Source organism: Hyaena hyaena, unplaced genomic scaffold (assembly GCF_003009895.1).
Source record: "Hyaena hyaena isolate Hyena2069 unplaced genomic scaffold, ASM300989v1 scaffold_321, whole genome shotgun sequence".
Lineage (NCBI taxonomy): Eukaryota > Metazoa > Chordata > Mammalia > Carnivora > Hyaenidae > Hyaena > Hyaena hyaena.
Genome location: NW_024080953.1, coordinates 64,947 through 80,352, shown reverse-complemented (window position 1 = coordinate 80,352; position 15,406 = coordinate 64,947). Strand labels below are relative to the sequence as shown.

The 15,406-nt window shown below is 32.8% G+C and overlaps 1 protein-coding gene across 2 annotated transcripts in view; it reads left to right on the top strand.

Moving 5' to 3' along the window:
• Positions 1-14,356, top strand: part of EAF2 (ELL associated factor 2) — a 39,522-nt gene extending 25,166 nt beyond the window's left edge. For both annotated transcript variants that reach the window (XM_039248889.1, XM_039248890.1), the window contains 2 exons: positions 4,509-4,769; positions 14,216-14,356. In XM_039248889.1, coding sequence (XP_039104820.1) covers positions 4,509-4,769; positions 14,216-14,262 — 308 coding nt within the window. In that variant the 3' untranslated portion in view covers positions 14,263-14,356. The remainder of the gene's footprint in view (positions 1-4,508; positions 4,770-14,215) is intronic.
• The last annotated feature ends 1,050 nt before the right edge of the window (positions 14,357-15,406 follow it).

Sequence of the window (15,406 nt, the reverse complement as noted above, 5' to 3'; positions counted from 1 at the left end):
GGATTTCTCAGCAGAAACCTTGCAGACTAAGAGAGTTGGGTAATATTATCAAATCAACAACAACAAAAACCTACCAATTAAGAATACTTTAACTGGTAAATCTGTCCTTCAGAAATGAAGATGTAAAGACCTTTCCATATACACCAAAGCTGAGGGAGTTCATTGACACCAGAGGTACCTTACAAGAAATGCTGAAGGGAATTCTTCAAGCTGAAGTGAATGGATGCTAATTAGTAACATGAAAACAAATGGAAGTATAAAACTCACTGGGAAACTGAAGTACAGAGTCAAATTTAGAATACTCTCATACTGTAGTGGTAGTGTGTAAATTACTTAATTCTAGTATAAAAGGTAAAAAACAAAAGTATTAAAAATAACACTAGCTATAACAATTTGTTAATGGACACACAATTTAAAAAGATGTGAAATGTCACATCAAAAACATAAAATGTAGGAAGGGAAATAAAAGGGTAAAGTTTTTCTATTTGGTAGAAGTTATTGTCAGCTTAAAATACATTGTTATAACTGTAAGAGATTTTATATAGCCTCGTGGTAACCACAAAGCAAAAACCTCTAACAATTATACAAAAGATAAAGAAAAGAAATCAAAGCATACCACTATGGAAATTTATTACATCACAAAGGAAGACAGCAAGTGATATGAACTACAAAAAAGCCAGAAACAGTTGATGGCAAAAGTAAATCCTTACCTACCAATGAGTAGTTTAAACAGAAATGAATTAAATTCTCCAGTCAAAAGACATAGTTTGGCTGAATGGATAAAAAACAAGATCAACTAGTGCTACCTACAAGAGACTTACTTCACCTCTAAGGACACATGTAGGCTGAAAATGAAGGAATAGAAACAGGATATTCCCATCAATGGAAAGCAAAAGAGAAAAGTAGCTATATTTACGTCAGACAAAGCAGAGTAAGTCAAAAGTGTCACAAGAGTCAAAGAAGGTTTATTAGATAACATAAAGGATTATTTCATCGAGAGGATTTAACAGCTGTAAGTGTATATGCACCCAACATTGGAGCACCTAGTATATTACATATTTATAGATCTGGGGAGAAATAGAGACACCAATGCAAAAATAGTAAGGGACTTCAGTACCCCACTTTCAACAATGGATAAAGGCAGAAAATAGATAAGAAAACATTGTATTTGAACTACACTTTAGCCCAAATAGACAACAGATTTGTATAAAACATGGTATCAACAGTAGCAGAATACACATTCTTCTCAAGCAAATGCTGAACATTCTCCATGATACATCATATGATAGGTCACAAAGGAAGTCTTAACAAGTTGTAAAAGATTGAAATCATATTAAGTATCTTTTCCAACCACAGTGGTATGACACTAGTATCAATGATGGGAGGAAAGTGGGAAAATTCACAAATTTGTGGATATTAAACAACATGCACCTGAACAACCAGTGAGTCAAAGAAGAAATCAGAAAGGAAATTTAAAAATCTTGAAATAAATGAAATGGAAGGGCAGTATACCAAAACGTATGGGATGCAGCAAAAGCTGCTCAAGAAGGAAGTTTATAGCAATAAATCCCTACATTAGGAAAAAGAAAGATCTCAAATAACCTAACTTTAACACCTCAAGAAACCAGAAGAAGAACAAATTAAGCCTAAAGTCAACAGAAGGAAGGAAATGATAAAGATTATTCAGAACAGAAATAAGAAAAATTGGCTAGAAAAAATAAAAAAGGTGAATAAAACTAAGAGTTGGTTTTTCTGAAAGATAAAATTGACAAACTTTTAACTAGATTAATGAAGAAAAGAGAAAGAATACTCAAATAGATAAATAAAAGAGACATTATAACTGATGCTACGATTACAGATTCATAAGAGACTGCTATGAGAAACCATATGCTAACAAATCATTTAATCTAGAAGAAATGGATAAATTCCTAGAAAGAGATAACCTACCAAGACTGAATCATGAAGAAAGAAAATCTGAACAAAATTGAGTAAGGAAACTGAATAATCAAAATCCCCCCTAGCAAAGAAAGCATATAACCAGATAGATGGCTTCACTGGTGAATTATACCAAATATTTAAAACAAGAATTAATACCAATTCCTCTCAAACTATTCCAAGAAATTGAAGAGGAGAGAACACTTTCAAATTAATTTTACAAAGCCAGCATTACTCTGAGAACAAAGCCAGACAAGGACATTATAAGAAAAGAAAATTACAGGCGTGTATCCCAGATAAACATAGATGGAGAAATCCTCAACAAAATACTAGCAAACCAAATTCAACAGCATATTAAAAGGATTATACACTATGATCAACTGGGATTTATGCTGGGAATGCAAGGGTATTTCAATATATGCAAATCAATAGATGTGATACATCATGTTAATGGAATGAAATATAAAAATCATATGATTATCTCAATAGATGCAGAAAAAATCATTTGACACAATTCAACATAATTTCACATTAAAAACTCTCAGGGCACCTGGGTGACTCAGTCAGTTAAGTGTCTGACTCTTGGTTTCAGCTCAGGTCATGATCTCATGGTTTGTGGGTTTGAGCCCTACATTGGGCTCTGCACTGACAGTGTGGAGGCTGCTTGGGATTCTCTCTCTCTCCCTCTCTCTCTGCCTCTCCCCTGCTTGTGCTCTCTCTCTCTCTTTCTCTCTCTCTCTCTCTCAAAAATAAAGAAACTTAAAAAAATAAAAATAAATAAAATGAAAATTCTCAACAAATTAGATAGAGAAGAAATGTGTCTCTACATAATAAAAGCCATATATGACATATATGACATTGAAAAGCTGAAAGTTTTCTTCTAAGATCAGGAATAAGACAAGGGTACTTATTCACTTCTATTTAGCATAGTACTGAAATCCTAACTAGAGCAATTAGGCAAGAAAAAGAAAGAAATGGATCTAAATTGGAAAGAAGAAATAAATTAATCTCTGCAGATAATATGATCTTATGCATAAAAAACCCTAAAAACTGCACCAAAAAACTGTTAGAACTAATAAATGAATTCAGTAAAGTTGCAGGATACAAAATCAATATGCAAAAATCAGTTGCATTCCTATATACTAACAACAAACTATCAGAAAGAGAAGTACATTAAATAAGCTACACAGAGAAATAAATTTTGTATGATCTCACTTATATGTGGAATCTAAAAAATGTGAAACTCATAGAAACAGTGTATGAGGGTGGTTGCCAGGGACTGTAGGGGTAGGGAGAAATAGGAAATAATTGGTCAAGTGGTATAAACTTTGATTTATAAGATGAATAAGTTCTGGTGATGTAATATACAGAATGGTATCTAAATTTTTTTAAGTTTTTATTTAAATTCCAGTTAGTTAACATACAGTGTAATGTTTGTTTCAGATGTACAATTTAGTGATTCAACACTTACATACAACACCCAGTGCTCATCACAACATGTACATTCCTTAATCCTCATCACAGATTTAATCCATACCCCCCACCTCCCCTCTAGCAACCTTCATTTTATTTTCTATAGTTAAGAGAATTTTTCTTCTGCTTCTCTTTTTTTCCCTATGATCATTTGTTTTGTTTCTTAAATTCCATTTGCCTTTCTCTGACTGACTTATTTCACTTATCATAATACTCTCTGGTTCCATCCATATTGTTGCAAAGGGCAAGATTTCATTCTTTTTTATGGCTCAGTAATATTTCATTCACCTCAAACTGCTGGTTCAGAGGCAGGAACTCTGTCTACCCGGCATCACTCAACTGTTCACGCTGAATGTCCAGATCCCTGGTTGAAGCTAGTGTTTTTTTATCCCAAGCCACTGTTTATGCCAAGGCCAGGAGCCTGTTGTACATTTAAATATATACAATTTTGTCAATTATACATCAAAAAAGCTGGAAAAAAACTCATCTGTATGTATTGTATTGCATTATATATGTTTTAGGATAAGAGAAGTTGGAGGATTGTCTCTGCCAAAATAGATTTTCATTTTCACATTTTTAAGTTTTTACATTCTTTATTTTATTTGAATTACATACATATTTAAGTGTAATGGCATAAAAATGTAGTATTTCAACTTAGGCACTGCCTATGTCTTTTAATTTTCATAATTCCAGCATTGAAGTGTGATTTGTTTTGATGGTAGAGGAGCTTTTTAAATAAAATGCTTTAGGGGCACCTGGTTGACTCAGTCAGTTAAGTATCAGATCAGCTCAGGTCATGATCTCACAATTCATGGGTTCAAGCCCCATGTTGGGCTCTATGCTGACAGCTCAGAGCCTGAAGCCTGCTTCAGATTTTGTGTCTCCCTCTCTCTCTGCCCCTCCACTACTCACATTCTCTCTCTCAAAAATAAACATTTTAAAAAATTTAAATAAAATGCCTTAAATGCTCTAAATGTATGTATATCTAATTTATTCTTCATCGACAGTTTTTTAGAAGCTAACACATTCAAAGTTTACTTTAATGTTTATGCTTAATATTATATATTTAACCTATCTATTAATTTCTGTTTTATTTTCAGAACTGAAGGCAGAAGCTAGTCTAATGGACCAGATGAGTAGTTGTGATAGTTCATCAGATTCCAAAAGTTCATCATCTTCAAGTAGTGAGGATAGTTCCAGTGACTCAGATGATGAAGAGTGCAGATCCTCTCCTTCTGATCCAGGGACTTATATCTCAGGACATCCTGCCATGTCTGCCATGCCACAGTGCAGGATTCCTGATATGGATGCTGGCCGGGATAGATCTCATGACAGCAGTGGCCTTCTGATGAGTACTTTAAGTAAGTATATGTAAACATGAGTAATCGAAAAGTAAGAATTTTCTGTGGAGCCATAGTGATTATTGATCTAAAATTTGAATAAAAAGAATCAAACTCTTACTTTATTCATTTGATACTATGATTAATCATTACCTTTTTATTGAATCATTCCTCTCCTTTTCACACTGTGACATTATGTCTTACTAGTTTTTCTTCTGTCTCTCTAGATACTTTTCTCTTCTCCTTTGCCAGTATAGAATCTTCTAGTCCGTCATTAGACCTGGAGTTTCTCAAAGCTTAATTATAGGTCCTCTTTCTTTTTTACTCCACATTCTTTCCCTAGATAATCTCCTCCATATTTTTGTTGCAGGCAATTCTTACATATAGATAACTTATAAATTTGCATCTATGACCTAGTCCTCTGAGCTCTAGAAACAGATAGGTCCAACACCATCTCTTAGGAAAGGCATTCCAAATTCATTTTGTCCAAAAACCAACTTAAACTCACTGGCTCACTATTTCCTCTTAGTGAAAGGCAGGATTTATCATAGTACAATCCAGAAGCCTAATTGTATACAAGGACTTATTTCTTCTCCCTTTTTATAGTATAGTCAATCCTTCATCAAGTCCTATTTATTTTACCTCCTAAATATTTCTCAAATTCATCTACTTCTCTGCATCTCCACTGCTACCACTCTTGTTCAACTTACTGTTATTTCTTACTTTTCACTCTGTAGTGATGTCCTAACTGGTTCACCCTTTATCTACTCAAACCCAGTTTTGATCCATTATGTATATTGCAGCCGTATTGCTCTTTTCATAATTCAAATATAATTTGTCACTCCTCCTGCTTTAAACTTTTCAGTAACTAACACAGTTGACCCTTAAGCAACACAGTAGACACTGCAAGTCCACTTTATGTGGGGTTTTTTTTTTAATAGATTTTTTCTAGTACTGTAAATGTATTTTCTTTGCCTTATGCTTTTCTTAACATTCTCTTTTCTCTACCTTGATTTATTGTAAGAATATAGTATATAACACATATAGCATATAAAATATGTGTTAATCAACTACTTATATTTTTGGTAAGGCCTCTGGTCAACAGTAGGTTTGAGTAGTTGTTTTTGTAGAATCAAAAGTTATATGCAGATTTTTCACAACAGAGTCAGCTCCCCTAACCACTCCCACATTATTCAAGTATCATTTGTAATTTCTTCTATGATAGAGACAAAACATCTTAACATTATGGTCTTGCTTTTTTTGTTCTAGCAACATTTACCTAATTTTTGCTACTATACTCAAACCTTTCACCTTTATCAGGGCCCTTAAACACTGCTGTTCAGTCAGCCAGATTCTTTCTTTTCATATGGTTACCTTTTTCTCCTTTAGATTACAGTTCAAGGCACACTTTATCAAGGATATCTTCCTGACAAGGTCAGATCCTCCTTTTTGTAGAACTTCAGAGCAATATCTTGCTTATGTCAATTGTCATAATTATAAATTTATATCTTGTGTGTGATTTGCTTTCTTCTAAAATATAAGCTTCAGGAGGACACCAATCTTGTTTATTTTTCGCTGCTTATTGAGTTCTAGCACCTAGCACACAACCTGATACATAGTAGATGCCCAATAAATACTTTTTAATAAAAGCATACAGGTTGATACTCTCAGGGGGAGAATGGAACTTTCTGTGTATTTAAAACTAATCTCTAAAAATAAAAAAATAAAAAAAGGGGTGCCTGGGTGGCTTAGTTGGTTAAGCGTCCGACTTTCGCTTAGGTCATGATCTCGCAGTTCGTGGGTTCGGGCCCTGCATCGGGCTCTGTGCTAACTGCCAGCTCAGAGCCTGGAACCTGTTTCAGTCTGTGATTTACTCTCTTTCTGACCCTCCCCTGCTCACGCTCTCTCTCTCTCTCTCCTAGAAATAAATAAAAACATTTAAAAAAATAAAAATAAAAAAAAATAAAACTAATCTCACTGCGTTAATTAGTAATAATAAAACAACTGACCCTAGCTAGCCAAATAACAGAACTAAAGAAGGGAGGAGCCAAGTCTGGGTGGCAGCGAAAGAAAAACTATGAAATAAATAGGGATTGGGAAAGGTCTTTTGAACTTCCAGTTATTGATGTCATTAGTGATCGTCTTCCTAACTTAAGAGGTAAAATTGGAGCATCTGATTTCTTGAATGGCCAAATAATGACAGAAGGTTCAATTCATTAGGAAGATAAAGAATTACAAATTTGTGTGCCAATGATAATATATCTTCACAACGTATGTGCATATATATTAAAATAGGTAGGAGTGTGTGTGTGTATATGTATACAATAAAAATTATTGGAATAATAAGATACACTAAGTCTCTGTCATAATGAAATATTTAATCCATCTGTAATCAAGCAGACAAAATCTAGTAAGGGTATATAATCCTTGAACAACATAATTAACATGCCTATTCTAATAGTAAATATATAATTCTACAGTCCAAAAATGAGAAACAGACATTCTTTTAAGGTATCTATAAAACTTTAATAATTACTTTCTACTGAGACAAAGGAAATAACATATTTCAAAGAATTAACATTCTACTGATCATATTATAGGGTTATAATACAATGAAAATATAAATAACAAAAAATTAGTTTAAAATACATTCAAAGCACATGCTTAATAATTTACATGTTAAAAAGAAACTACAATGAAATTATAAAATATTTACAATTAAGCAATATCAAAAATAATTTATCACAGTAATTTGAGGATGTGGCCAAAATGATACAGGGAAATTTATAGCCTCAAAATGTTCTTTTAAAAAAGATTTAAAACAAATAAGTGAAAGATTCATCTTGAAAAACTAGAAAACTATCTTAAGCTTAAAGAAAGCAGAGAAAGAAATATAGGTTTGAATCAAAATTATAGATAGTGAAGAAAAATTAGAGAATAAACAAAACTAAAATTAATTTCTTTGAAAACTAATAAAAAGACCAACCTCCAGCCAGAGCTAATGAAGAAAAAAGAAAAGGCACAAATATTATCAAATATTATTAGGAATGAAAAAGTAGATAAAATTATAGCTAAAATATGCTTTTATTTTTTAAATTAAGAGAATTTTACAAAAATTTCATTCCAGGAAATTTAGGATAGAAACGGGTGAGTTTCCAGGAAAAGTATTATCTATCAAATGTGACTCAAAAAGAAATCAAAAGCCTAATGAGGGGCACCTGGGTGGCTCAGTCAGTTAAGCGTCCGACTTTGGCTCAGGTCATGATCTCATGGTTTGTGAGTTCGAGCCCCGCGTTGGGCTCTGTACCGACAGCTAGCTCAGAGACTGGAGCCTGGTTCACATTCTGTGTCTCCCTCTCTCTCTGACCTTCCCCTGCTCATGCCGTCTCTCTCTCTCTCTCTCTCTCTCAAAAATAAATAAAACACTTAAAAATATTTTTAAAAACAAAAAGAAAGCCTAACGAAACCAGTAGTAGTTAATGTCTCATCCTCCTCCACCCTAGATGCTGGAAAACTGAAGATAGTTTTATAAATAATTTTAACAAATATTCAAGGAACGAATAATTCTTATCTTCTACAAACTGTTTCAGAGAATAGAAAAGATCTTTTATAATATTAGAGTAACCTTGATAGCAAAACTAAATAGGAGCAAGACAAAAGCACTGTAGAACAATTTCACTTAAGAACATAGTTACAAAATTACTAAAGAATATATTAGAAAATTGAATAACCCATGCACTTAAAACAAGCAAGCAACTCATGACAGAAATGTAAAAAATGCTCAATAACCTAAATGCTATCAGTATAATTTACCACATTAAGATATTATAGGAATAAAGCCATACAATTTCAATAAATTTTATTTTGACAAAATTTAGTACTTATGAATTTTAAAAACTTTTTTTTAAATTTTTAAATGTTTATCTTTGAAAGAGAGCACAAGTGGGGTAGGGGCAGAGAGAGAAGAGAGGGAGACACAGAATCTGAAACAGGCCCCAGGCTCAGAGCTGTCAGCACAGAGCCCGATAATGGGGCTCGAACTTGTAATGGCAAGATCATGACCTAGTTTGAAGTCAGACACCCAACCAGCTGAGCCACCCAGGTGCTCCAAATTTTAAAAACTTTTACCAAAGGTCTAATATAAAATGTTTTTAGCTTTATAAAATTTATTATAAAAAACAAAACTATTGCCAACATGATAATAGAGACTCTGCAAGCATTCTCACTGAAGTTAGGAAGAAGATAAGGAAGACTAATACCATGATTTTTATTTAACATTGTACTGAATATTCTAGAAAATGCAATAAAACAAGTAAAAAATGATATGTAAGAATTGAAAACAAGAAGTAAGATATAATTGTCTTCAGAAAAAGTTCGGGAGATTCAATAAACTATAGAAATAACAAAAGAATTCAGAAAGATTGTGGATGCAAAAATTATAAGCAGAAGCCAGTAGTGATTTGTTATAACAGTAGTTAACTACCATTTGGGATTTCCTTAAAATCTAGCCAATTTATTTTTCTGATATATTTTATCCAAATAGAAGTTTTCTTTTTTTTTATGTTTTTTTTTTTTTTCTAGGAGAGAGAGAGAGAGAGACAGCATGAGCAGGGGAGGGTCAGAGAGAGAGGGAGTCACAGACACTGAAACAGGCTCCAGGCTCTGAGCTGGCAGTCAGCACAGAGCCCGACGCGGGGCTCGAACCCACGAACCGCGAGATCGTGACCTAAGCGAAAGTCGGACGCTCAACCGACTAAGCCACCCAGGCGCCCCAAATAGAAGTTTTCTTATAAGAGGAACTACACCTTCTTTTATTGTTACCACAGTAATCTCATTTCTCAACCTTATCAGACCCAATGCTCTCTTTTATAACAGATATTTTAAAGTCCCCTTTAACTAACTTGAAATGAATTTCATAACTCAATATCACCTAGATACATACATCTTTGAAAATAATATAATATTAAGAAAAATTAAAATGACTTAGTAATACACGTTCTACTTTATAAATGCTCAAGCATGGCCAAACCAGAGGGACAAAAAAGTAAACCAAATGTTTGCACCTACTTTTAAATAACAAATTTATTTATTTTATTTATTAAAATTTTTTTTATTTGAGTGTTGTTGACATACAATGTTACATTACAACATAGTGATTCCACAAGTTTATACAATATGCTGTGCTCATTGCAAGCATACCTACCATCTATCACCATACAACATTATTATAATATCATTGTCTATATTCCTTATGCCGTGTCTTTTATTCCTGTGATTTATTCATCCATAATTTGAAGCCTGTATCTTCCATTCCCCTGCACCCATTTTGCCCATTCCTCCACTCCCCTCCTTTCTGGCAACCATCAGTTTGTTCTCTGTATTTATAGATCTGATTCTGCTTTTTGTTTGTTTATTCATTTTTTTTGGATTCCACATATGAGTGAAATCATATGGTATTTGTCTTTCTTAGTCTAACAATAATACCTTTTAGGTCCATCCATGTCATCACAAATGATACAATCTCATTCCTTTCTTATGGCTGCATAATATTCCACTGTGTGTATATATTTATATATAAAATACATATTCCTTATCCTTCCAACTCTTAGGTTGATTCCATGTCTGGATTGTTGTAAATAATGCTGCAAAAATATAGTGGTGCTTATATCTTTTTGAAATAGTGTTTATATTTTCTTTGGACAAATACCCAGTGGTAGAATTATTGGATCATATAGTATTTCTATTTTAATTTTTAAAGTAATCTCCATATTATTTTCCACAGTGACTACACAATTTACATTTCCACCAACAGTGTAAAAGGATTTCTTTTTCTCCACATCCCCACCAACACTTGTTATTTATTCTCTTTTTGATTTTAGCCATTCTGACAGGTGTAAGATGATACCTCATTTTGGTTTTTATTTGCATTTTCCTGATGATTAGTGATATTGAGCATCTTTTCTTTCTTTTTTAATGTTTATTTATTTATTTTGAGAGAGGGACAGAGATCATGAGCAGGGGAGGGGCAGAGAAAAAGGGAAAGAGAATGCCAAGCAGGCTCTACATGTTCAGCACAGAGCCCAAAGCAGAGCTTGATCCCAGGAACCAGGAGATTATGCCCTGAGCCAAAATGAAGAGTCAGATGCTTAATGGACTGAGCCACCCAGTCACCCTTTGAGCATCTTTTTATATGTCTGCTGGCCATCTGTATGACTTCTTTGGAAAAATGTCTATTTGGGTCTTCTGCCCGTTTTTTAATCTGATTGTTAGGGTTTTATTTGGGTTTTGATGTTGAGTCATATAAATTCCTTATATATTTTAGATATTGACCCCTTATTAGATATATCATTTACAAATATCTTCTCCTATTCAATAGTAGGTTGTCTTTTTGTTTTGTTGATGGGTCTTTCATTGTGCAAACCTTTTTATTTTGATATGATCCCAATAGTTATTTTTGCTTTTGTTTCCCTTGTCGTAGGAGACCTATCTGGAAAAATTTGGTTATGGCCAATGTCAAAGAAATTACTGCCTATATTCTCTTTTAGGATTTGTATGGTTTTAGGTCTTACATTCAGGTCTTAAACCCATGTTGAGATTATTTTTGTGTATGGTGTTAGACAGTGGTCCAGTTTCATTCTCTTAACATATTTTTGTCCAGTTTTCCAGAACCATTTATTGAAGACTATTTTCCCCTATTGTATATTCTTGCCTCCTTTGTCATGATTAATTGACCATATAAATGTAGAATTATTTCTGGGCTGTCTATTCTGTTACATTGATATATGTGTCTGTTCTGTCAGTACCATACTGTTTTGATTATTACAGTTTTGTAGTATATCTTGAAATCTTTAATGAATAAATTTAGAATTAAAAGGAGCAAGACACCATTCAACACATGTCAGTGATTTTTATCTTCATTTAACTTGTTGAGTTCTAATAAGGATTAGAATTTCTAATAAGGATTAGAAAAGCATTCATGTCACTAAGATGTTTTCCAAAACAATTAAATACAAAAACCTTTGTGAAATAAATATTTAAAATAATGATTTAACTCTATTTCAAAAAGATACATGCACCCCTATGTTTTTGCAGCATTATTACAACATTTCAAGTAACATTTTAAAAAAATGTAGTCTTCTTTCAGTTTACATAATAGTTCAACCCTCATAAATTTCACTGAATTTTAAGTCTGTGCAAAAGAATACTTTAGTTTATAAAACTGAAATTAGGTTCCAGCCTTAAAATTATGAACAGGTCTTCCAGGTACATGCATATATTAGTGGACTTTGCAAAGCTTTGCAGAGTGTTTTGGGGTTCTTTATTGTGCAAGACTTGTTCCTGCATTGTAATACATTTAGCATTCCTAAATTCCCCTCTCACTAAATGCCACTAACAATCTGCAAATCATCTAGACAAATAACACTTCACATAAATTTCTATAACATCTCTAAGAGATCAGTATTGCTGTCATTAAGAACCACTGGCTTGGGAGTCTGAATGCATTTGTTATGGTTAAACTCTCTTTTCCAAGTCACAATTAACATTTTGATTGAAAATGTATTTCCTTTATTAGCATGTCATGTTCAAAGGCTAATCTAGATCCTTCAAATCAACTGAATATTTCAAAAGCATGTGCATATAACCTCTGCTGCATGAGGTCTATTACAAAAGTGGAACTCAGGACATTGGGTTTGACTTAAGAAACTCATGCTATGGGGATCATATCAAGTTGAACATTCTTATGCCATAAAATAGTTGTGTAATAAATGGAAACTTAATCCTTAGAAATTATAAAATGGTCATGCACAAAAGAAGCTTTAGCAGATTTCTTTATTAAATAATGTAATATTTCTGGAGTTCATGCAGTGAACTGAGCTATCTTATAACAACTTCTATATGGCCTAGAAACCACTCCTCTTAAACTGGGTATTAACTTCAAAATATGCCATCTTTTTGTTGATTTTGTTGATTTTAGACAGTTTAAAAATACGACAGTGTTTTTAACCATTGTAATTTACTACCCAAATGATATTATCCAATTCCATATCTTCAAATAAACCCCTGCAGTCAATGACTCCCAATCTTTATTTCCAACTCCAATCTCTACCATGTCAGATGTATATATCCAACTACTTGGATATATATACTTGAATATTTACTAGGTATCTCAAATATCTCATGTCAAAAATTGAACTTGTAATTTTTCTCACATAATCTTGTTCCTCTGGTATTTCTCATCTCAGTAAATGATACCACCATCCAGTTATTTAAATTAGAAATGTTAGGGGTCATCTTCACTTTTCTCTTTCTTTCATCTTGTAAATCTGGTACTTTTGATCGTCCTTTAAGTTATGTCTTTATATTATAAACCTGACTGTTTAACACCACCTCCACCTGAGCCACCTGAATCAAAGCCAGTATTATTTCTTATGGGAGAAACTGATACAATTAATAGTATATTATAGTGTATTCACTGATCTACAACAGTTCAAGTCAGTTGCCTGCTTAAAATTTTCTGATGAATGCCATTACATTTCAAAAAAAATAATCCAAAGTTTTTATCATAACCTAGAAACCATGGTCTCTGGATATCTTCCTGACCTCATTTCCTATCATTCTCTTCCTCATTCATTCCACTCCAGCCACAGGGCCTTCTTGCAATCAGCAAACACAAGCAGGCTTCTTCCTTGGGGCATCTGTTATTTCCTGTTCAGGCTTGATAGTACCTACCCCCCACCCACATTTTTATGATTTTGTCTCTACATTTGGACCTCTGTTCAGATGTCACCCTTCAAGGGGGCCTGCCAATAACTATCATATCTAAAATAGCACCTCCCACCACTCTTCCATCACTTACCTTCATGTTTTCATAGTATTTATCCCTACTTGACATCATATTATGTATTTGTTTGTTTACTCTCTGTCTCCCCCACTGGAAAATAAGTTCCATTACTGTAAGCACATCGATAAATTACAAAAGGAACCAATGATGAATTACTCTTAAAAAATACTACTTAATATTTTGACTGAATTTTATATAAAAAATTATATAACTTTTTTCACTCTTCATAATGAATTAGGCTGATCTAAACCACAGTTTTTTTCTCATTTCCTAATGTAATTAAATCAGTGGGGTAAAAAAGAAGGTGGTGTTGGTATGTGAAAGAAGACTAAAATAGATGCCAGGTGATACTAAAACTATGCTGAAGATTGATGTTTTCTTTATAAGCAATATTAATTTTTCAAATTAATGATGTGACTAAATTATACAATAAGCAATCTGATGATTAATGACAAAATGCTAGCTAAACTGGATCACCCTTGGTGTTACATTTTATATAATATTTATTATATATATTATATATATTATTATATTATATAATATTTATGTTTATACAAAATTAATATATTAAATATGAAAATATTAAATATTTAATTACTACAGTTTTGCTATTTTTCTATTTTAGGAAATGATTTGCAGCTGAGTGAATCAGGAAGTGATAGTGATGACTGAAGAAACTTTCAGCTATATATAAAAGTTGTAAGACATGGGATAATTTATATTAAGAGTAAAAATTTCTGGGGCGCCTGGGTGGCTCTGTCGGTTAAGCGTCCAACTTCAGCTCAGGTTATGATCTCACAGTTTGTGGGTTTGAACCCCGCGTTGGGCTCTTTGCTAACAGCTAGCTCAGAGCCTGGAGCCTGTTTCAGATTCTGTGTCTCCCTCTCTCTGACCCTCCCCTGCTCAAGCTATCTCTCTCTCTCTTTCAGAAATAAATAAAGCATTAAAAAAATTCTTTTAAAAGAGTAAAAATTTCTAAGACTGAAGAAATGTATCTTAACTTTTCATGATAAAGGAGATTAAACTTGTTCAGAATTTTCAGTTGATGTTATATTTTTGACCTTTTATGAGTACTAGCATTTTCATGTGCATTCCATTTCCAAAGTTTTACAGATGAGAAAACAGAGGTTAGGTAACTTGCCCACATATTGTTAGTTAACAAGTGGCAGATCAGTTGTTCTGGGGTTCAAATTCAATTCTGTATTTTACCATTCTGCTGTCTCCAATTGTGAAATATCAAAACAATTGATTTATAATAAATGTCCATGATTTTAATTATATCTATGAGCCTTTTATATCTGATAACCCTTAAATTTTGGTTGAAAATTCTTAAATTTTTAACAAAATCAAGCTATAATTTAGGATAAAAGTAAAGCTAGATAATTGTTTTAATGAAACAAACTTTTTGTATCTCATAATATTTTTGTCATTTGCTTTTGAGAGAAAAGTAAGCAGTAAAGTGTTAAGTACATAAATAATATTTACATCTATGGTATTTTTGAATTTGGGGAAAATGATAAATATTAGATTATAGTTAAAAGCCAATGGCCAGAAACAAGTTCTTTTTTTCTTTTCTTTTTTTAAGCTCTTTTAAGTTTTTAAGTTTAAAATTTTATTTATTTATTTTTAATATAATTTATTGTCAAGTAGGTTTCTATGAACACCCAGTGCTCATCCCAACAAGTGCCCTCCTTAATGCCCATCACCTACTTTCCATGGGGAGGTGTAGGGGAAATAAAAGTTACAGAGAGGGAGGGAGGCAAACCATAAGAGATTCTTAAATACTGAGGGGAAAGTGAGTAAGTTCTTTTTTTTT